Source organism: Procambarus clarkii, chromosome 24 (assembly GCF_040958095.1).
Source record: "Procambarus clarkii isolate CNS0578487 chromosome 24, FALCON_Pclarkii_2.0, whole genome shotgun sequence".
Classification (NCBI taxonomy): Eukaryota; Metazoa; Arthropoda; class Malacostraca; order Decapoda; family Cambaridae; genus Procambarus; species Procambarus clarkii.
This window is the reverse complement of record NC_091173.1, coordinates 26,285,380-26,309,731: the sequence shown is the minus strand read 5'-3', so window position 1 is coordinate 26,309,731 and position 24,352 is coordinate 26,285,380. Positions and strand designations below refer to the sequence as shown.

Sequence of the window (24,352 nt, the reverse complement as noted above, 5' to 3'; positions counted from 1 at the left end):
CCAGAGTACATACACTGGCCCTCAACAATGATGCAGAGTACATACACTGGCCCTCAACAATGACTGTCCAGAGTACATACACTGGCCCTCAACAATGACTGTCCAGAGTACATACACTGGCCCTCAACAATGACTGCCAGAGTACATACACTGGCCTCAACAATGACTGTCCAGAGTACATACACTGGCCCTCAACAATGACTGTCCAGAGTACATACACTGGCCCACAACAATGACTGTCCAGAGTACATACACTGGCCCTCAACAATGACTGCCCAGAGTACATACACTGGCCCTCAACAATGACTGTCCAGAGTACATACACACTGGGCACAACTCTCATATCAATGACTGTCCCAGAGTACATACACTGCGCCCTCAACAGTGACTGTCCAGAAGTTACATACACGGCTCTCAACAATGACTGCAGAGTACATACACACTGTCCCTCAACAATGACTGTCCTAGAAGTACATACACTGGCCCACAACAAATGACTGTCCAGAGTACATACACTTGCCTAAACCAATGACTGCTCAGAGTACATACACTGGCCCGCAACAATGACTGTCCGAGAGTACATACACTGGCCCCTCAACAATGACTGTCCAGAGTACATACCTGGCCCTCAAGAAGGACTTGTCCAAGATTACATTACACTGGCCCTCAACATGGACTGCCAGAGTACATACAATGGCCCTCAACAATGACTGTCCCGAGTACATACACTGGCCACTCAACAATGACTGCCCAGAGTACATACACTGGCCCCTCAACAATGATGCAGAGTACATACACTGGCCCTCAACAATGACTGTCCAGAGTACATACACTGGCCCTCAACAATGACTGTCCAGAGTACATATACTGGCCCTCAACAATGGTGCAGAGTACATACACTGGCCCTCAACAATAACTGTCCTGAGTACATACACTGGCCCTCAACAATGACTGTCCAGAGTACATACACTGGCCCTCAACAATGACTGTCCAGAGTACATACACTGGCCCTCAACAATGATGCAGAGTACATACACTGGCTCTCAACAATGATGCAGAGTACATACACTGGCCCTCAACAATGACTGTCCAGAGTACATACACTGGCCCACAACAATGACTGTCCAGAGTACATACACTGGCCCTCAACAATGACTGTCCAGAGTACATACACTGGCCCTCAACAATGACCGCCCAGAGTACATACACTGGCCCTCAACAATGACTGTCCAGAGTACATACACTGGCCCTCAACAATGACTGCCCAGAGTACATACACTGGCCCTCAACAATGACTGTCCAGAGTACATACACTTGGCCACAACAATGACTGTCCAGAGTACATACACTGGCCCTCAACAATGACTGTCCAGAGTACATACACTGGCCCTCAACAATGACTGTCCAGAGTACATACACTGGCTCTCAACAATGATGCAGAGTACATACACTGGCCCTCAACAATGACTGTCCAGAGTACATACACTGGCCCACAACAATGACTGTCCAGAGTACATACACTGGCCCTCAACAATGACTGTCCAGAGTACATACACTGGCCCTCAACAATGACCGCCCAGAGTACATACACTGGACCTCAACAATGACTGTCCAGAGTACATACACTGGCCCTCAACAATGACTGCCCAGAGTACATACACTGGCCCTCAACAATGACTGTCCAGAGTACATACACTGGCCCACAACAATGACTGTCCAGAGTACATACACTGGCCCTCAACAATGACTGTCCAGAGTACATACACTGGCCCTCAACAATGACTGCCCAGAGTACATACACTGGCCCTCAAGAATGATGCAGAGTACATTCACTGGCCCTCAACAATGATGCAGAGTACATACACTGGCCCTCAACAATGACTGTCCAGAGTACATACACTGGCCCTCAACAATAACTGTCCAGAGTACATACACTGGCCCTCAACAATGACCGTCCAGAGTACATACACTAGCCCTCAACAATGATGCAGAGTACGTACACTAGCCCTCAACAATGATGCAGAGTACATACACTGGCCCTCAACAATGATGCAGAGTACACACACTGTCTCTCAACAATGACTGTCCAGAGTACATACACTGTCCCTCAACAATGACTGTCCAGAGTACAAACACTGGCCCTCAACAATGACTGCCCAGAGTACATACACTGGCCCTCAACAAAGACTGCAGAGTACATACACTGGCCCTCAACAATGACTGTCCAGAGTACATACACTGGCCCTCAACAATGATGCAGAATACATACACTCGCCCTCAACAATAGTGCAGAGTACATACACTGGCCCTCAACAATGGTGCAGAGTACATACACTGGCCCTCAACAATGACTGTCCAGAGTACATACACTGGCCCTCAACAATGACTGTCCAGAGTACATACACTGGCCCTCAACAATGACTGTCCAGAGTACATACACTAGCCCTCAACAATGATGCAGAGTACGTACACTAGCCCTCAACAATGATGCAGAGTACATACACTGGCCCTCAACAATGATGCAGAGTACACACACTGTCTTTCAACAATGACTGTCCAGAGTACATACACTGTCCCTCAACAATGACTGTCCAGAGTACAAACACTGGCCCTCAACAATGACTGCCCAGAGTACATACACTGGCCCTCAACAATGACTGCAGAGTACATACACTGGCCCTCAACAATGACTGTCCAGAGTACATACACTGGCCCTCAACAATGATGCAGAATACATACACTGGCCCTCAACAATAGTGCAGAGTACATACACTGGCCCTCAACAATGACTGCCCAGAGTACATACACTGGCCCTCAACAATGACTGTCCAGAGTACATACACTGGCCCTCAACAATGACTGTCCAGAGTACATACACTGGCCCACAACAATGACTGTCCAGAGTACATACACTGGCCCTCAACAATGACTGTCCAGAGTACATACACTGGCCCTCAACAATGACCGCCCAGAGTACATACACTGGCCCTCAACAATGTCTGTCCAGAGTACATACACTGGCTCACAACAATGACTGTCCAGAGTACATACACTGGCCCTCAACAATGACTGTCCAGAGTACATACACTGGCCCTCAACAATGACTGCCCAGAGTACATACACTGGCCCTCAAGAATGATGCAGAGTACATTCACTGGCCCTCAACAATGATGCAGAGTACATACACTGGCCCTCAACAATGACTGTCCAGAGTACATACACTGGCCCTCAACAATGACCGCCCAGAGTACATACACTGGCCCTCAACAATGACTGTCCAGAGTACATACATTGGCCCTCAAAAATGACTGTCCAGAGTACATACACTGGCCCACAACAATGACTGTCCAGAGTACATACACTGGCCCTCTACAATGACTGCCCAGAGTACATACACTGGCCCTCAACAATGACTGTCCAGAGTACATACACTGGCCCACAACAATGACTGTCCAGAGTACATACACAGGCCCTCAACAGTGACTGTCCAGAGTACATACACTGGCCCTCAACAATGACTGCCCAGAGTACATACACTGGCCCTCAACAATGACTGTCCAGAGTACATACACTGGCCCACAACAATGACTGTCCAGAGTACATACACTGGCCCTCAACAATGACTGCTCAAAGTACATACACTGGCCCTCAACAATGACTGTCCAGAGTACATACACTGGCCCACAACAATGACTGTCCAGAGCACATACACTGGCCCTCAACAGTGAAGGTCCAAGTACATACACTGGCCCTCAACAATGACTGCCCAGAGTACATACACTGGCCCTCAACAATGACTGTCCCGAGTACATACACTGGCCCTCAACAATGACTGCCCAGAGTACATTCACTGGTCCCTCAACAATGATGCAGAGTACATACACTGGCCCTCAACAATGACTGTCCAGAGTACATACACTGGCCCTCAACAATGACCGCCCAGAGTACATACACTGGCCCTCAACAATGACTGTCCAGAGTACATACATTGGCCCTCAAAAATGACTGTCCAGAGTACATACACTGGCCCACAACAATGACTGTCCAGAGTACATACACTGGCCCTCTACAATGACTGCCCAGAGTACATACACTGGCCCTCAACAATGACTGTCCAGAGTACATACACTGGCCCACAACAATGACTGTCCAGAGTACATACACAGGCCCTCAACAGTGACTGTCCAGAGTACATAAACTGGCCCTCAACAATGACTGCCCAGAGTACATACACTGGCCCTCAACAATGACTGTCCAGAGTACATACACTGGCCCACAACAATGACTGTCCAGAGTACATACACTGGCCCTCAACAATGACTGCTCAAAGTACATACACTGGCCCTCAACAATGACTGTCCAGAGTACATACACTGGCCCACAACAATGACTGTCCAGAGCACATACACTGGCCCTCAACAGTGAAGGTCCAAGTACATACACTGGCCCTCAACAATGACTGCCCAGAGTACATACACTGGCCCTCAACAATGACTGTCCCGAGTACATACACTGGCCCTCAACAATGACTGCCCAGAGTACATTCACTGGTCCCTCAACAATGATGCAGAGTACATACACTGGCCCTCAACAATGACTGTCCAGAGTACATACACTGGCCCTCAACAATGACTGTCCAGAGTACATATACTGGCCCTCAACAATGGTGCAGAGTACATACCCTGGCCCTCAACAATAACTGTCCTGAGTACATACACTGGCCCTCAACAATGAATGTCCAGAGTACATACACTGGCCCTCAACAATGACTGTCCAGAGTACATACACTGGCCCTCAACAATGATGCAGAGTACATACACTGGCTCTCAACAATGATGCAGAGTACATACACTGGCCCTCAACAATGACTGTCCAGAGTACATACACTGGCCCTCAACAATGACTGTACAGAGTACATACACTGGCCCTCAACAATTACTGTCCAGAGTACATACACTGGCCCTCAACAATGACTGCCCAGAGTACATACACTGGCCCTCAACAATGATGCAGAGTACATACACTGGCTCTCAACAATGATGCAGAGTACATACACTGGCCCTCAACAATGACTGCCCAGAGTACATACACTGGCCCTCAAAAATAACTGTCCAGAGTACATACACTGGCCCTCAACAATGACTGTCCAGAGTACATACACTGGCCCTCAACAATAACTGTCCAGAGTACATACACTGGCCCTCAACAATGACTGTCCAGAGTACATACACTGGCCCTCAACAATAACTGTCCAGAGTACATACACTGGCCCTCAACAATGACTGTCCAGAGTACATACACTGGCCCTCAACAATGACTGTCCAGAGTACATACACTGGCCCTCAACAATGACTGTCCAGAGTACATACACTGGCCCTCAACATTGACTGTCCAGAGTACATACACTAGCCCTCAACAATGATGCAGAGTACGTACACTAGCCCTCAACAATGATGCAGAGTACATACACTGGCCCTCAACAATGATGCAGAGTACACACACTGTCTCTCAACAATGACTGTCCAGAGTACATACACTGTCCCTCAACAATGACTGTCCAGAGTACACACACTGGCCCTCAACAATGACTGCCCAGAGTACATACACTGGCCGTCAACAATGACTGCAGAGTACATACACTGGCCCTCAACAATAGTGCAGAGTACATACACTGGCCCTCAACAATGGTGCAGAGTACATACACTGGCCCTCAACAATGACTGTCCAGAGTACATACACTGGCCCTCAACAATGACTGTCCAGAGTACATACACTGGCCCTCAACAATGACTGTCCAGAGTACATACACTAGCTTTCAACAATGATGCAGAGTACGTACACTAGCCCTCAACAATGATGCAGAGTACATACACTGGCCCTCAACAATGATGCAGAGTACACACACTGTCTCTCAACAATGACTGTCCAGAGTACATACACTGTCCCTCAACAATGACTGTCCAGAGTACAAACACTGGCCCTCAACAATGACTGCCCAGAGTACATACACTGGCCCTCAACAATGACTGCAGAGTACATACACTGGCCCTCAACAATGACTGTCCAGAGTACATACACTGGCCCTCAACAATGATGCAGAATACATACACTGGCCCTCAACAATAGTGCAGAGTACATACACTGGCCCTCAACAATGGTGCAGAGTACATACACTGGCCCTCAACAATGACTGCCCAGAGTACATACACTGGCTCTCAACAATGGTGCAGAGTACATACACTGGCCCTCAACAATGACTGCAGAGTACATACACTGGCCCTCAACAATGACTGTCCAGAGTACATACACTGGCCCTCAACAATGATAAAGAGTACATACACTGGCCCTCAACAATAGTGCAGAGTACATACACTGGCCCTCAACAATAGTGCAGAGTACATACACTGGCCCTCAATAATGGTGCAGAGTACATACACTGGCCCTCAACAATGACTGCCCAGAGTACATACACTGGCCCTCAACAATGATGCAGAGTACATACACTGGCCCTCAACAATAACTGTCCAGAGTACATACACTGACCCTCAACAATGACTGTCCAGAGTACATACACTGGCCCTCAACAATGACTGTCCAGAGTACATACACTGGCCCTCAACAATGACTGTCCAGAGTACATACACTGGCCCTCAACAATGACTGTCCAGAGTACATACACTGGCCCTCAACAATGACTGCCCAGAGTACATAAACTGGCCCTCAACAATGACTGTCCAGAGTACATACACTGGCCCTCAACAATGACTGTCCAGAGTACATACACTGGCCCTCAACAATGACTGCCCAGAGTACATACACTGGCCCTCAACAATGACTGCCCAGAGTACATACACTGGCCCTCAACAATGATGCAGAGTACATACTCTGGCCCTCAACAATGATGCAGAGTACGTACACTGGCCCTCAACAATGACTGCAGAGTACATACACAAGCCCTCAACAATGATGCAGAGTACATACACTGGCCCTCAACAATGACTGCAGAGTACATACACTAGCTCTCAACAATGATGCAGAGAACATACACTGGCCCTCAACAATGATGCAGAGTACATACACTGGCCCTCAATAATGACTGCAGAGTACATACACTAGCCCTCAACAATGATGCAGAGTACATACACTGGCCCTCAATAATGACTGCAGAGTACATACACTAGCCCTCAACAATGATGCAGAGTACATACACTGGATCTCAACAATGATGCAGAGTACATACACTGGCCCTCAACAATGACTGCAGAGTACATACACTAGCCCTCAACAATGGTGCAGAGTACATACACTGGCCCTCACCAATGGTGCAGAGTACATACACTAGCCCTCAACAATGACTGCAGAGTACATACACTAGCCCTCAACAATGATGCAGAGTACATACACTGGCCCTCAACAGTGACTGCAGAGTACATACACTAGCCCTCAACAATGATGCAGAGTACATACACTGGCCCTCAACAATGATGCAGAGTACATACACTAGCCCTCAACAATAGTGCAGAGTACATACACTGGCCCACAACAATGGTGCAGAGTACATACACTGGCCCTCGACAATGACTGTCCAGAGTACATACACTGGCCCTCAACAATGACTGTCCAGAGTACATACACTGGCCCTCAACAATGACTGTCCAGAGTACATACACTGTCCCTCAACAATGACTGTCAAGAGTACATAAACTGGCCCTCAACAATGACTGCCCAGAGTACATATACTGGCCTTCAACAATGATGCAGAGTACATACACTGGCCCTCAACAATGACTGCAGAGTACATACACTAGCCTTCAACAATGGTGCAGAGAACATACACTGGCCCTCAACAATGATGCAGAGTACATACACTGGCCCTCAACAATGATGCAAAGTACATACACTAGCCCTCAACAATAGTGCAGAGTACATACACTGGCCCTCAACAATGACTGTCCAGAGTACATACACTGGCCCTCAACAATGACTGTCCAGAGTACATACACTGGCCCTCAACAATGATTGTCCAGAGTACATACACTGGCCCTCAACATTGACTGCCCAGAGTACATACACTGGCCCTCAACAATGATGCAGAGTACATACACTGGCCCTCAACAATGACTGTCCAGAGAACATACACTGGCCCTCAACAATGACTGTCCAGAGTACATTCACTGGCACTCAACAATGATGCAGAGTACATACACTGGCCCTCAACAATGACTGTCCAGAGTACATACACTGGCCCTCAACAATGACTGTCCAGAGTACATACACTGGCCTTCAACAATGGTGCAGAGTACATACACTGGCCCTCAACAATGACTGTCCAGAGTACATACACTGGCCCTCAACAATGACTGCCCAGAGTACATACACTGGCCCTCAACAATGACTGTCCAGAGTACATACACTGGCCCACAACAATGACTGTCCAGAGTACATACACTGGCCCTCAACAGTGACTGTCCAGAGTACATACACTGGCCCTCAACAATGACTGTCCAGAGTACATACACTGGCCGTCAACAATGACTGCCCAGAGTACATACACTGGCCATCAACAATGACTGTCCCGAGTACATACACTGGCCCTCAACAATGACTGCCCAGAGTACATACACTGGCCCCTCAACAATGATGCAGAGTACATACAATGACCTTCGACAATGATGCAGAGTACATACACTGGCCCTCAACAATGACTCTCCAGAGTACATACACTGGCCCTCAACAATGACTGTCCAGAGTACATACACTGGCCCTCAACAATGACTGCCCAGAGTACATACACTGGCCCTCAACAATGACAGTCCAGAGTACATACACTGGCCCTCAACAATGACTGTCCAGAATACATACACTGGCCCTCAACAATGGTACAGAGTACATACACTGGCCCTCAACAATAACTGTCCCGAGTACATACACTGGCCCTCAACAATGACTGTCCAGAGTACATACACTGGCCCTCAACAATGACTGTCCAGTGTACATACACTGGCCCTCGACAATGACTGTCCAGAGTACATACACTGGCCCTCAACAATGACTGTCCAGAGTACATACACTGGCCCTCAACAATGACTGTCCAGAGTACATACACTGTCCCTCAACAATGACTGTCAAGAGTACATAAACTGGCCCTCAACAATGACTGCCCAGAGTACATATACTGGCCTTCAACAATGATGCAGAGTACATACACTGGCCCTCAACAATGACTGCAGAGTACATACACTAGCCCTCAACAATGGTGCAGAGAACATACACTGGCCCTAAACAATGATGCAGAGTACATACACTGGCCTTCAACAATGATGCAAAGTACATACACTAGCCCTCAACAATAGTGCAGAGTACATACACTGGCCCTCAACAATGACTGTCCAGAGTACATACACTGGCCCTCAACAATGACTGTCCAGAGTACATACACTGGCCCTCAACAATGATTGTCCAGAGTACATACACTGGCCCTCAACAATGACTGCCCAGAGTACATACACTGGCCCTCAACAATGATGCAGAGTACATACACTGGCCCTCAACAATGACTGTCCAGAGAACATACACTGGCCCTCAACAATGACTGTCCAGAGTACATTCACTGGCACTCAACAATGATGCAGAGTACATACACTGGCCCTCAACAATGACTGTCCAGAGTACATACACTGGCCCTCAACAATGACTGTCCAGAGTACATACTCTGGCCTTCAACAATGGTGCAGAGTACATACACTGGCCCTCAACAATGACTGTCCAGAGTACATACACTGGCCCTCAACAATGACTGCCCAGAGTACATACACTGGCCCTCAACAATGACTGTCCAGAGTACATACACTGGCCCACAACAATGACTGTCCAGAGTACATACACTGGCCCTCAACAGTGACTGTCCAGAGTACATACACTGGCCCTCAACAATGACTGTCCAGAGTACATACACTGGCCGTCAACAATGACTGCCCAGAGTACATACACTGGCCATCAACAATGACTGTCCCGAGTACATACACTGGCCCTCAACAATGACTGCCCAGAGTACATACACTGGCCCCTCAACAATGATGCAGAGTACATACAATGACCCTCGACAATGATGCAGAGTACATACACTGGCCCTCAACAATGACTCTCCAGAGTACATACACTGGCCCTCAACAATGACTGTCCAGAGTACATACACTGGCCCTCAACAATGACTGCCCAGAGTACATACACTGGCCCTCAACAATGACAGTCCAGAGTACATACACTGGCCCTCAACAATGACTGTCCAGAATACATACACTGGCCCTCTACAATGACTGTCCAGAATACATACACTGGCCCTCAACAATGGTGCAGAGTACATACACTGGCCCTCAACAATAACTGCCCCGAGTACATACACTGGCCCTCAACAATGACTGTCCAGAGTACATACCCTGGCCCTCAACAATGACTGTCCAGAGTACATACACTGGCCCTCAATAATGACTGTCCAGAGTACATACACTGGCCCTCAACAATTACTGTCCAGAGTGCATACACTGGCCTTCAACAATGACTGCCCAGAGTACATACACTGGCCCTCAACAATGATGCAGAGTATATACACTGGCTCTCAACAATAATGCAGAGTACATACACTGGCCCTCAACAATGACTGCCCAGAGTACATACACTGGTCCTCAACAATGACTGCTCAGAGTACATACACTGGCCCTCAACAATGACTGTCCAGAGTACATACACTGGCCCTCAACAATGACTGTCCAGAGTACATACACTGGCTCTCAACAATGACTGTCCAAAGTACATACACTGGCCCTCAACAATGGTGCAGAGTACATACACTGGCCCACAAAAATAACTGTCCAGAGTACATACACAGGCCCTCAACAATGACTGTCCAGAGTACATACACTGGCCCTCAACAGTAACTGTCCAGAGTACATACACTGGCCCTCAACAATGACTGTCCAGAGTACATACACTGGCCCTCAACAATGACTGTCCAGAGTACATACACTGGCCCTCAACAATGACTGTCCAGAGTACATACACTAGCCCTCAACAATGATGCAGAGTACGTACACTGGCCCTCAACAATGATGCAGAGTACATACACTGGCCCTCAACAATGATGCAGAGTACACACACTGTCTCTCAACAATGACTGTCCAGAGTACATACACTGTCCCTCAACAATGACTGTCCAGAGTACAAACACTGGCCCTCAACAATGACTACCCAGAGTACATACATTGGCCCTCAACAATGACTGCAGAGTACATACACTGGCCCTCAAGAATGACTGTCCAGAGTACATGCACTGGCCCTCAACAATGATGCAGAGTACATACACTGGCCCTCAACAATAGTGCCGAGTACATACACTGGCCCTCAACAATGACTGCAGAGTACATACACTGGCCCTCTACAATGGTGCAGAGTACATACACTGGCCCTCAACAATGACTGCAGAGTATATACTCTGGCCCTCAACAATGACTGTCCAGAGTACATAAACTGGCCCTCAACAATGATGCAGAGTACATACACTGGCCCTCAACAATAGTGCAGAGTAAATACACTGGCCCTCAACAATGACTCTCCAGAGTACATACACTGGCCCTCAACATTGACTGTCCAGAGTACATACACTGGCCCTCAACAATGGTGCAGAGTACATACACTGGCCCTCAACAATAACTGTCCTGAGTACATACACTGGCCCTCAACAATGACTGTCCAGAGTACATACACTGGCCCTCAACAATGACTGTCCAGAGTACATACACTGGCCCTCAACAATGACTGTCCAGAGTACATACACTGGCCCTCAACAATGACTGTCCAGAGTACATACACTAGCGCTCAACAATGATGCACAGTACGTACACTGGCCCTCAACAATGATGCAGAGTACATACACTGGCCCTCAACAATGATGCAGAGTATACACACTGTCTCTCAACAATGACTGTCCAGAGTACAAACACTGGCCCTCAACAATGACTGCCCAGAGTACATACACTGGCCCTCAACAATGACTGCAGAGTACATACACTGGCCCTCAACAATGACTGTCCAGAGTACATACACTGGCCCTCAACAATAGTGCCGAGTACATACACTGGCCCTCAACAAAGACAGCAGAGTACATACACTCGCCCTCAACAATGGTGCAGAGTACATACACTGGCCTTCAACAATGACTGCAGAGTACATACACTGGCCCTCAACAATGACTGTCCAGAGTACATACACTGGCCCTCAACAATGATGCAGAGTACATACACTGGCCCTCAACAATGGTGCAGAGTACATACACTGGCCCTCAACAATGACTGTCCAGAGTACATACACTGGCCCTCAACAATGACTGCCCAGAGTACATACACTGGCCCTCAACAATGATGCAGAGTGCATACACTGGCCCTCAACAATAACTGTCCAGAGTACATACACTGGCCCTCAACAATGACTGTCCAGAGTACATACACTGGCCCTCAACAATGACTGTCCAGAGTACATTCACTGGCCCTCAACAATGACTGTCCAGAGTACATACACTGGCCCTCAACAATGACTGGCCAGAGTACATACACTGGCCCTCAACAATAACTGCCGAGAGTACATACACTGGCCCTCAACAATGACTGTCCAGAGTACATACACTGACCCTTAACAATGACTGTCCAGAGTACATACACTGGCCCTCAACAATGACTGCAGAGTACATACACTTGCCCTCAACAATGATGCAGAGTACATACACTGGCCCTCAACAATGATGTAGAGTACATACACTGGCTCTCAACAATGACTGCAGAGTACATACACTAGCCCTCAACAATGATGCAGAGTACATACATTGACCCTCAACAATGATGCAGAGTACATATACTGTCCCTCAACAATGATGCAGAGTATATACACTGGCCCTCAACAATGACTGCAGAGTACATACACTAGCCCTCAACAATGATGCAGAGTACATACACTGGCCCTCAACAATGATGCAGAGTACATACACTGGCCCTCAACAATGATGTAGAGTACACACACTGTCCCTCAACAATGACTGTCCAGAGTACATACACTGGCCCTCAACAATGATGCAGAGTACATACACTGGCCCTCAACAATGACTGTCCAGAGTACATACACTGGCCCTCAACAATGACTGCAGAGTACATACATTGGCCCTCAACAATGATGCAGAGTATATACACTGGCCCTCAACAATGACTGCAGAGTACATACACTAGCCCTCACCAATGGTGCAGAGTACATACATTGGCCCTCAACAATGATGCAGAGTACATACACTAGCCCTCAACAATGACTGCAGAGTACATACACTAGCCCTCAACAATGATGCAGAGTACATACACTGGCCCTCAACAATGACTGCAGAGTACATACACTAGCCCTCAACAATGATGCAGAGTACATACACTGGCCCTCAACAATGATGCAGAGTACATACCCAAGCCCTCAACAATAGTGCAGAGTACATACACTGGCCCTCAACAATGACTGTCCAGAGTACATACACTGGCCCTCAACAATGACTGTCCAGAGTACATACACTGGCCCTCAACATTGACTGTCCAGAGTACATACACTGTCCCTCAACAATGACTGTCCAGAGTACATAAACTGGCCTTCAACAATGACTGCCCAGAGTACATACACTGGCCCTCAACAATGATGCAGAGTACATACACTGGCCCTCAACAATGACTGCAGAGTACATACACTAGCCCTCAACAATGGTGCAGAGAACATACACTGGCCCTAAACAATGATGCAGAGTACATACACTGGCCTTCAACAATGATGCAAAGTACATACACTAGCCCTCAACAATAGTGCAGAGTACATACACTGGCCCTCAACAATGACTGTCCAGAGTACATACACTGGCCCTCAACAATGACTGTCCAGAGTACATACACTGGCCCTCAACAATGATTGTCCAGAGTACATACACTGGCCCTCAACAATGACTGCCCAGAGTACATACACTGGCCCTCAACAATGATGCAGAGTACATACACTGGCCCTCAACAATGACTGTCCAGAGAACATACACTGGCCCTCAACAATGACTGTCCAGAGTACATTCACTGGCACTCAACAATGATGCAGAGTACATACACTGGCCCTCAACAATGACTGTCCAGAGTACATACACTGGCCCTCAACAATGACTGTCCAGAGTACATACTCTGGCCTTCAACAATGGTGCAGAGTACATACACTGGCCCTCAACAATGACTGTCCAGAGTACATACACTGGCCCTCAACAATGACTGCCCAGAGTACATACACTGGCCCTCAACAATGACTGTCCAGAGTACATACACTGGCCCACAACAATGACTGTCCAGAGTACATACACTGGCCCTCAACAGTGACTGTCCAGAGTACATACACTGGCCCTCAACAATGACTGTCCAGAGTACATACACTGGCCGTCAACAATGACTGCCCAGAGTACATACACTGGCCATCAACAATGACTGTCCCGAGTACATACACTGGCCCTCAACAATGACTGCCCAGAGTACATACACTGGCCCCTCAACAATGATGCAGAGTACATACAATGACCCTCGACAATGATGCAGAGTACATACACTGGCCCTCAACAATGACTCTCCAGAGTACATACACTGGCCCTCAACAATGACTGTCCAGAGTACATACACTGGCCCTCAACAATGACTGCCCAGAGTACATACACTGGCCCTCAACAATGACAGTCCAGAGTACATACACTGGCCCTCAACAATGACTGTCCAGAATACATACACTGGCCCTCTACAATGACTGTCCAGAATACATACACTGGCCCTCAACAATGGTGCAGAGTACATACACTGGCCCTCAACAATAACTGTCCCGAGTACATACACTGGCCCTCAACAATGACTGTCCAGAGTACATACACTGGCCCTCAACAATGACTGTCCAGAGTACATACACTGGCCCTCAATAATGACTGTCCAGAGTACATACACTGGCCCTCAACAATTACTGTCCAGAGTGCATACACTGGCCTTCAACAATGACTGCCCAGAGTACATACACTGGCCCTCAACAATGATGCAGAGTATATACACTGGCTCTCAACAATAATGCAGAGTACATACACTGGCCCTCAACAATGACTGCCCAGAGTACATACACTGGTCCTCAACAATGACTGCTCAGAGTACATACACTGGCCCTCAACAATGACTGTCCAGAGTACATACACTGGCCCTCAACAATGACTGTCCAGAGTACATACACTGGCTCTCAACAATGACTGTCCAAAGTACATACACTGGCCCTCAACAATGGTGCAGAGTACATACACTGGCCCACAAAAATAACTGTCCAGAGTACATACACAGGCCCTCAACAATGACTGTCCAGAGTACATACACTGGCCCTCAACAGTAACTGTCCAGAGTACATACACTGGCCCTCAACAATGACTGTCCAGAGTACATACACTGGCCCTCAACAATGACTGTCCAGAGTACATACACTGGCCCTCAACAATGACTGTCCAGAGTACATACACTAGCCCTCAACAATGATGCAGAGTACGTACACTGGCCCTCAACAATGATGCAGAGTACATACACTGGCCCTCAACAATGATGCAGAGTACACACACTGTCTCTCAACAATGACTGTCCAGAGTACATACACTGTCCCTCAACAATGACTGTCCAGAGTACAAACACTGGCCCTCAACAATGACTACCCAGAGTACATACATTGGCCCTCAACAATGACTGCAGAGTACATACACTGGCCCTCAAGAATGACTGTCCAGAGTACATACACTGGCCCTCAACAATGATGCAGAGTACATACACTGGCCCTCAACAATAGTGCCGAGTACATACACTGGCCCTCAACAATGACTGCAGAGTACATACACTGGCCCTCTACAATGGTGCAGAGTACATACACTGGCCCTCAACAATGACTGCAGAGTATATACTCTGGCCCTCAACAATGACTGTCCAGAGTACATAAACTGGCCCTCAACAATGATGCAGAGTACATACACTGGCCCTCAACAATAGTGCAGAGTAAATACACTGGCCCTCAACAATGACTCTCCAGAGTACATACACTGGCCCTCAACATTGACTGTCCAGAGTACATACACTGGCCCTCAACAATGGTGCAGAGTACATACACTGGCCCTCAACAATAACTGTCCTGAGTACATACACTGGCCCTCAACAATGACTGTCCAGAGTACATACACTGGCCCTCAACAATGACTGTCCAGAGTACATACACTGGCCCTCAACAATGACTGTCCAGAGTACATACACTGGCCCTCAACAATGACTGTCCAGAGTACATACACTAGCGCTCAACAATGATGCACAGTACGTACACTGGCCCTCAACAATGATGCAGAGTACATACACTGGCCCTCAACAATGATGCAGAGTATACACACTGTCTCTCAACAATGACTGTCCAGAGTACAAACACTGGCCCTCAACAATGACTGCCCAGAGTACATACACTGGCCCTCAACAATGACTGCAGAGTACATACACTGGCCCTCAACAATGACTGTCCAGAGTACATACACTGGCCCTCAACAATAGTGCCGAGTACATACACTGGCCCTCAACAAAGACAGCAGAGTACATACACTCGCCCTCAACAATGGTGCAGAGTACATACACTGGCCCTCAACAATGACTGTCCAGAGTACATACACTGGCCCTCAACAATGATGCAGAGTACATACACTGGCCCTCAACAATAGTGCAGAGTACATACACTGGCCCTCAACAATGGTGCAGAGTACATACACTGGCCCTCAACAATGACTGTCCAGAGTACATACACTGGCCCTCAACAATGACTGCCCAGAGTACATACACTGGCCCTCAACAATGATGCAGAGTGCATACACTGGCCCTCAACAATAACTGTCCAGAGTACATACACTGGCCCTCAACAATGACTGTCCAGAGTACATACACTGGCCCTCAACAATGACTGTCCAGAGTACATTCACTGGCCCTCAACAATGACTGTCCAGAGTACATACACTGGCCCTCAACAATGACTGGCCAGAGTACATACACTGGCCCTCAACAATAACTGCCGAGAGTACATACACTGGCCCTCAACAATGACTGTCCAGAGTACATACACTGACCCTCAACAATGACTGTCCAGAGTACATACACTGGCCCTCAACAATGACTGCAGAGTACATACACTTGCCCTCAACAATGATGCAGAGTACATACACTGGCCCTCAACAATGATGTAGAGTACATACACTGGCTCTCAACAATGACTGCAGAGTACATACACTAGCCCTCAACAATGATGCAGAGTACATACATTGACCCTCAACAATGATGCAGAGTACATATACTGTCCCTCAACAATGATGCAGAGTATATACACTGGCCCTCAACGATGACTGCAGAGTACATACACTAGCCCTCAACAATGATGCAGAGTACATACACTGGCCCTCAACAATGATGCAGAGTACATACACTGGCCCTCAACAATGATGTAGAGTACACACACTGTCCCTCAACAATGACTGTCCAGAGTACATACACTGGCCCTCAACAATGATGCAGAGTACATACACTGGCCCTCAACAATGACTGTCCAGAGTACATACACTGGCCCTCAACAATGACTGCAGAGTACATACATTGGCCCTCAACAATGATGCAGAGTATATACACTGGCCCTCAACAATGACTGCAGAGTACATACACTAGCCCTCACCAATGGTGCAGAGTACATACATTGGCCCTCAACAATGATGCAGAGTACATACACTAGCCCTCAACAATGACTGCAGAGTACATACACTAGCCCTCAACAATGATGCAGAGTACATACACTGGCCCTCAACAATGACTGCAGAGTACATACACTAGCCCTCAACAATGATGCAGAGTACATACACTGGCCCTCAACAATGATGCAGAGTACATACCCAAGCCCTCAACAATAGTGCAGAGTACATACACTGGCCCTCAACAATGACTGTCCAGAGTACATACACTGGCCCTCAACAATGACTGTCCAGAGTACATACACTGGCCCTCAACATTGACTGTCCAGAGTACATACACTGTCCCTCAACAATGACTGTCCAGAGTACATAAACTGGCCTTCAACAATGACTGCCCAGAGTACATACACTGGCCCTCAACAATGATGCAGAGTACATACACTGGCCCTCAACAATGACTGCAGAGTACATACACTAGCCCTCAACAATGGTGCAGAGTACATACACTGGCCCTCAACAATGATGCAGAGTACACACACTGGCCCTCAACAATGATGCAGAGTACATACACTAGCCCTCAACAATAGTGCAGAGTACATACACTGGCCCACAACAATGGTGCAGAGTACATACACTGGCCCTCAACAATGACTGTCCAGAGTACATACACTGGTCCTCAACAATGACTGCCCAGAGTACATACACTGGCCCTCAACAATGATGCAGAGTACATACACTGGCCCTCAACAATGACTGTCCAGAGTACATACACTGGCCCTCATCAATGACTGTCCAGAGTACATACACTGGCCCTCAACAATGATGCAGAGTACATACACTGGCCCTCAACAATGACTGTCCAGAGTACATACACTGGCCCTCAACAATGACTGTTCAGAGTACATACACTGGCCCTCAACAATGATGCAGAGTACATACACTGACCCTCGACAATGACTGTCCAGAGTACATACACTGGCCCTCAACATTGACTGTCCAGAGTACATACACTGGCCCTCAACAATGATGCAGAGTACATACACTGGCCCTCAACAATAACTGTCCAGAGTACATACACTGGCCCTCAACAATGATGCAGAGTACATACACTGGCCCTCAACAATGACTGTCCAGAGTACATACACTGGCCCTCAACAATGACTGTCCAGAGTACATACACTGGCCCTCAACAATGACTGTCCAGAGTACATACACTGGCCCTCAACAATGATGCAGACTACATACACTGGCCCTCAACAATAACTGTCCAGAGTACATACACTGGTCCTCAACAATGACTGTCCAGAGTACATACACTGGCCCTCAACAATGGTGCAGAGTACATACACTGGCCTTCAACAATGACTGTCCAGAGTACATACACTGGCCCTCAACAATGACTGTCCAGAGTACATACACTGGCCCTCAACAATGACTGTCCAGAGTACATACACTGGCCCTCAACAATGGTGCAGAGTACATACACTGGCCCTCAACAATGACTGTCCAGACACTCACTCGCCAGTTCCTCACACACTCACTCGCCAGTTCCTCACACACTCACTCGCCAGTTCCTCACACACTCACTCACCAGTTCCTCACACACTTACTCGCCAGTTCCTCACACACTCACTCACCAGTTCCTCACACACTCACTCGCCAGTTCCTCACACACTCACTCGCCAGTTCCTCACACACACTCACTCACCAGTTCCTCACACACTCACCATGTCTGTCCAACTTTTTCCAGACCTCCTTATCACCAATCCTTCAAGTTCCCTCAAATACAATCTTTCCCAACGGTCTACCAGCCTCCACGTGTTCGACATGACCAAACCCCGTCAATAGTTTTAGGGAATAATGCGATCATTACTTCTTCACATCTCCATCACTTACTCTATTCTATCTTCTCTCATCTATATATATCTCAGACTGTCCTTTTGAACTGCTTTAACACTGATCGTTCACGCTTATACCAGTCGGTATAAGAGGTTTGGTATCCCTGGATAAGAGCCCCAAGCCCCGCTCCTTCTTGTAACATTGTAAGTCATCTATTACAATCTCAATTTTGTATTCAAGGCTGTCATTGCACCAGCCACTTTTCTTATCTAAAGCAACATATTTTCAACTTCAATTGCACAAATTCCATTTTTATTAGTCACACATCCCAAGTATGTCAAGTTATCTACAACTTATAGTTAACAGTTCACATTACACAACTCACTGAATTGTTATCTCTCTCCATTCCAACGACTTAGACTGGAGGGTAGAATTACAGACTCTCTTCTTGCTGGACGGCGTTCAATCCCCGACCTTCCAAATAGTTGCATACTATACCTTCCTGGTCCATTCATAAATCCATGTCGAAGTACTGTATGGAGCTTGGTGCTTTCTCCTGATAATGACCCACCTCACTGTGTGTTCATCATGGACCCACCTCACCTGTGTGTCATTATGGACCCACCTCACCTGTGTGTCATCATGGGGACCCACCTCACCTGTGTGTCATTATGGACCCACCTCACCTGTGTGTCATTATGGACCCACCTCACCTGTGTGTTCATCATGGACCCACCTCACCTGTGTGTCATTATGGACCCACCTCACCTGTGTGTCATCATGGGGACCCACCTCACCTGTGTGTCATTATGGACCCACCTCACCTGTGTGTCATTATGGACCCACCTCACCTGTGTGCCATCATGGGGACCCACCTCACCTGTGTGTTCATCATGGACCCACCTCACCTGTGTGTCATCATGGGGACCCACCTCACCTGTGTGTCATTATGGACCCACCTCACCTGTGTGTCATTATGGACCCACCTCACCTGTGTGTCATTATGGACCCACCTCACCTGTGTGTCATTATGGACCCACCTCACCTGTGTGCCATCATGGGGACCCACCTCACCTGTGTGTCATTATGGACCCACCTCACCTGTGTGTCATTATGGACCCACCTCACCTGTGTGTCATTATGGACCCACCTCACCTGTGTGTCATTATGGACCCACCTCACCTGTGTGTCATCATGGGGACCCACCTCACCTGTATGTCATTATGGACCCACCTCACCTGTGTGTCATCATGGGGACCCACCTCACCTGTGTGTCATTATGGACCCACTTCACCTGTGTGTCATTATGGACCCACCTCACCTGTGTGTCATCATGGGGACCCACCTCACCAGTGTGCCATTATGGACCCACCTCACCTGTATGTCATTATGGACCCACCTCACCTGTGTGTCATCATGGGGACCCACTTCACCTGTGTGTCATCATGGGGACCCACTTCACCTGTGTGCCATCATGGGGACCCACCTCACCTGTGTGTCATCATGGGGACCCACCTCACTGTGTGTCATCATGGGGACCCACCTCACCTGTGTGTCATCATGGGGACCCACCTCACCTGTGTGTCATCATGGGGACCCACCTCACCTGTGTGTCATCATGGGGACCCACCTCACCTGTGTGTCATCATGGGGACCCACCTCACTGTGTGTTATCACGTTACTGAACACAACACATGGGTACACACAGTAACACAACACATGGTACACACAGTAACACAAGACATGGTACACACAGTAACACAACAACACAACACATGGTACACACAGTAACACAACAACACAACACATGGTACACACAGTAACACAACAACACAACACATGGTACACACAGTAACACAAGACATGGTACACACAGTAACACAAGACATGGTACACACAGTAACACAAGACATGGTACACACAGTAACACAAGACATGGTACACACAGTAACACAACAACACAACACATGGTACACACAGTAACACAACACATGGTACACACAGTAACACAACAACACAAGACATGGTACACACAGTAACACAAGACATGGTACACACAGTAACACAACAACACAACACATGGTACACACAGTAACACAACACATGGTACACACAGTAACACAACAACACAACACATGGTACACACAGTAACACAACACATGGTACACACAGTAACACAACAACACAACACATGGTACACACAGTAACACAACAACACAACACATGGTACACACAGTAACACAACACATGGTACACACAGTAACACAACACATGGTACACACAGTAACACAAGACATGGTACACACAGTAACACAACAACACAACACATGGTACACACAGTAACACAACAACACAACACATGGTACACACAGTAACACAACACATGGTACACACAGTAACACAACACATGGTACACACAGTAACACAACAACACAACACATGGTACACACAGTAACACAACACATGGTACACACAGTAACACAACACATGGTACACACAGTAACACAACAACACAACACATGGTACACACAGTAACACAAGACATGGTACACACAGTAACACAACAACACAACACATGGTACACACAGTAACACAACACATGGTACACACAGTAACACAACAACACAACACATGGTACACACAGTAACACAACACATGGTACACACAGTAACACAACACATGGTACACACAGTAACACAACACATGGTACACACAGTAACACAACAACACAACACATGGTACACACAACAACACAACACATGGTACACACAGTAACACAACAACACAACACATGGTACACACAGTAACACAACACATGGTACACACAGTAACACAACACATGGTACACACAGTAACACAACAACACAACACATGGTACACACAGTAACACAACAACACAACACATGGTACACACAGTAACACAACAACACAACACATGGTACACACAGTAACACAACACATGGTACACACAGTAACACAACACATGGTACACACAGTAACACAACAACACAACACATGGTACACACAACAACACAACACATGGTACACACAGTAACACAACAACACAACACATGGTACACACAGTAACACAACACATGGTACACACAGTAACACAAGACATGGTACACACAGTAACACAACACATGGTACACACAGTAACACAACACATGGTACACACAGTAACACAAGACATGGTACACACAGTAACACAACACATGGTACACACAGTAACACAACAACACAACACATGGTACACACAGTAACACAACACATGGTACACACAGTAACACAACAACACAACACATGGTACACACAGTAACACAACACATGGTACACACAGTAACACAAGACATGGTACACACAGTAACACAACACATGGTACACACAGTAACACAACAACACAAGACATGGTACACACAGTAACACAACACATGGTACACACAGTAACACAACAACACAACACATGGTACACACAGTAACACAACACATGGTACACACAGTAACACAACAACACAACACATGGTACACACAGTAACACAACACATGGTACACACAGTAACACAACACATGGTACACACAGTAACACAACACATGGTACACACAGTAACACAACACATGGTACACACAGTAACACAACACATGGTACACACAGTAACACAACACATGGTACACACAGTAACACAACACATGGTACACACAGTAACACAACACATGGTACACACAGTAACACAACAACACAACACATGGTACACACAGCAACACAACACATGGTACACACAGTAACACAACAACACAACACATGGTACACACAGTAACACAACAACACAACAAATGGTACACACAGTAACACAACACATGGTACACACAGTAACACAACAACACAACACATGGTACACACAGTAACACAACAACACAACAAATGGTACACACAGTAACACAACACATGGTACACACAGTAACACAACAACACAACACATGGTACACACAGTAACACAACACATGGTACACACAGTAACACAACACATGGTACACACAGTAACACAACACATGGTACACACAGTAACACAACAACACAACACATGGTACACACAGTAACACAACACATGGTACACACAGTAACACAACACATGGTACACACAGTAACACAACACATGGTACACACAGTAACACAGTAACACAACACATGGTACACACAGTAACACAACACATGGTACACACAGTAACACAACAACACAACACATGGTACACACAGTAACACAAGACATGGTACACACAGTAACACAACACATGGTACACACAGTAACACAACAACACAACACATAAGTGACACTTGCCTGAAGTCCATGTCTGCGGCGTTGAAGGAGTTGATGTCCTGAATGTAGACGGTGAACTCCACGACCACTGCCTCCCCATTCTTGGTGGGTGGACGGTACTCTGTGGGCGGTGATGGGTGGGTTAGTGACTGTGTGGGTGGTGATGGCTGGGTTAGTGACTGTGGGTGGTGATGGGTGGGTTAGTGACTGTGTGGGTGGTGATGGGTGGGTTAGTGACTGTGTGGGTGGTGATGGGTGGGTTAGTGACTGTGTGGGTGGTGATGGCTGGGTTAGTGACTGTGTGGGTGGTGATGGGTGGGTTAGTGACTGTGGGGGTGGTGATGGGTGGGTTAGTGACTGTGTGGGTGGTGATGGCTGGGTTAGTGACTGT

The 24,352-nt window shown here is 47.3% G+C and overlaps 1 protein-coding gene across 1 annotated transcript in view; it reads right to left on the bottom strand.

The window, feature by feature from the left end:
- Positions 1–24,352, bottom strand: part of LOC123753236 (glycine receptor subunit alpha-3) — a 147,877-nt gene that overhangs the window by 107,811 nt on the left and 15,714 nt on the right. The window contains exon 2 of the mRNA XM_069330758.1: positions 23,983–24,082. Within this exon, the coding sequence (XP_069186859.1) occupies positions 23,983–23,993 (11 nt within the window). The 5' untranslated portion in view covers positions 23,994–24,082. The remainder of the gene's footprint in view (positions 1–23,982; positions 24,083–24,352) is intronic.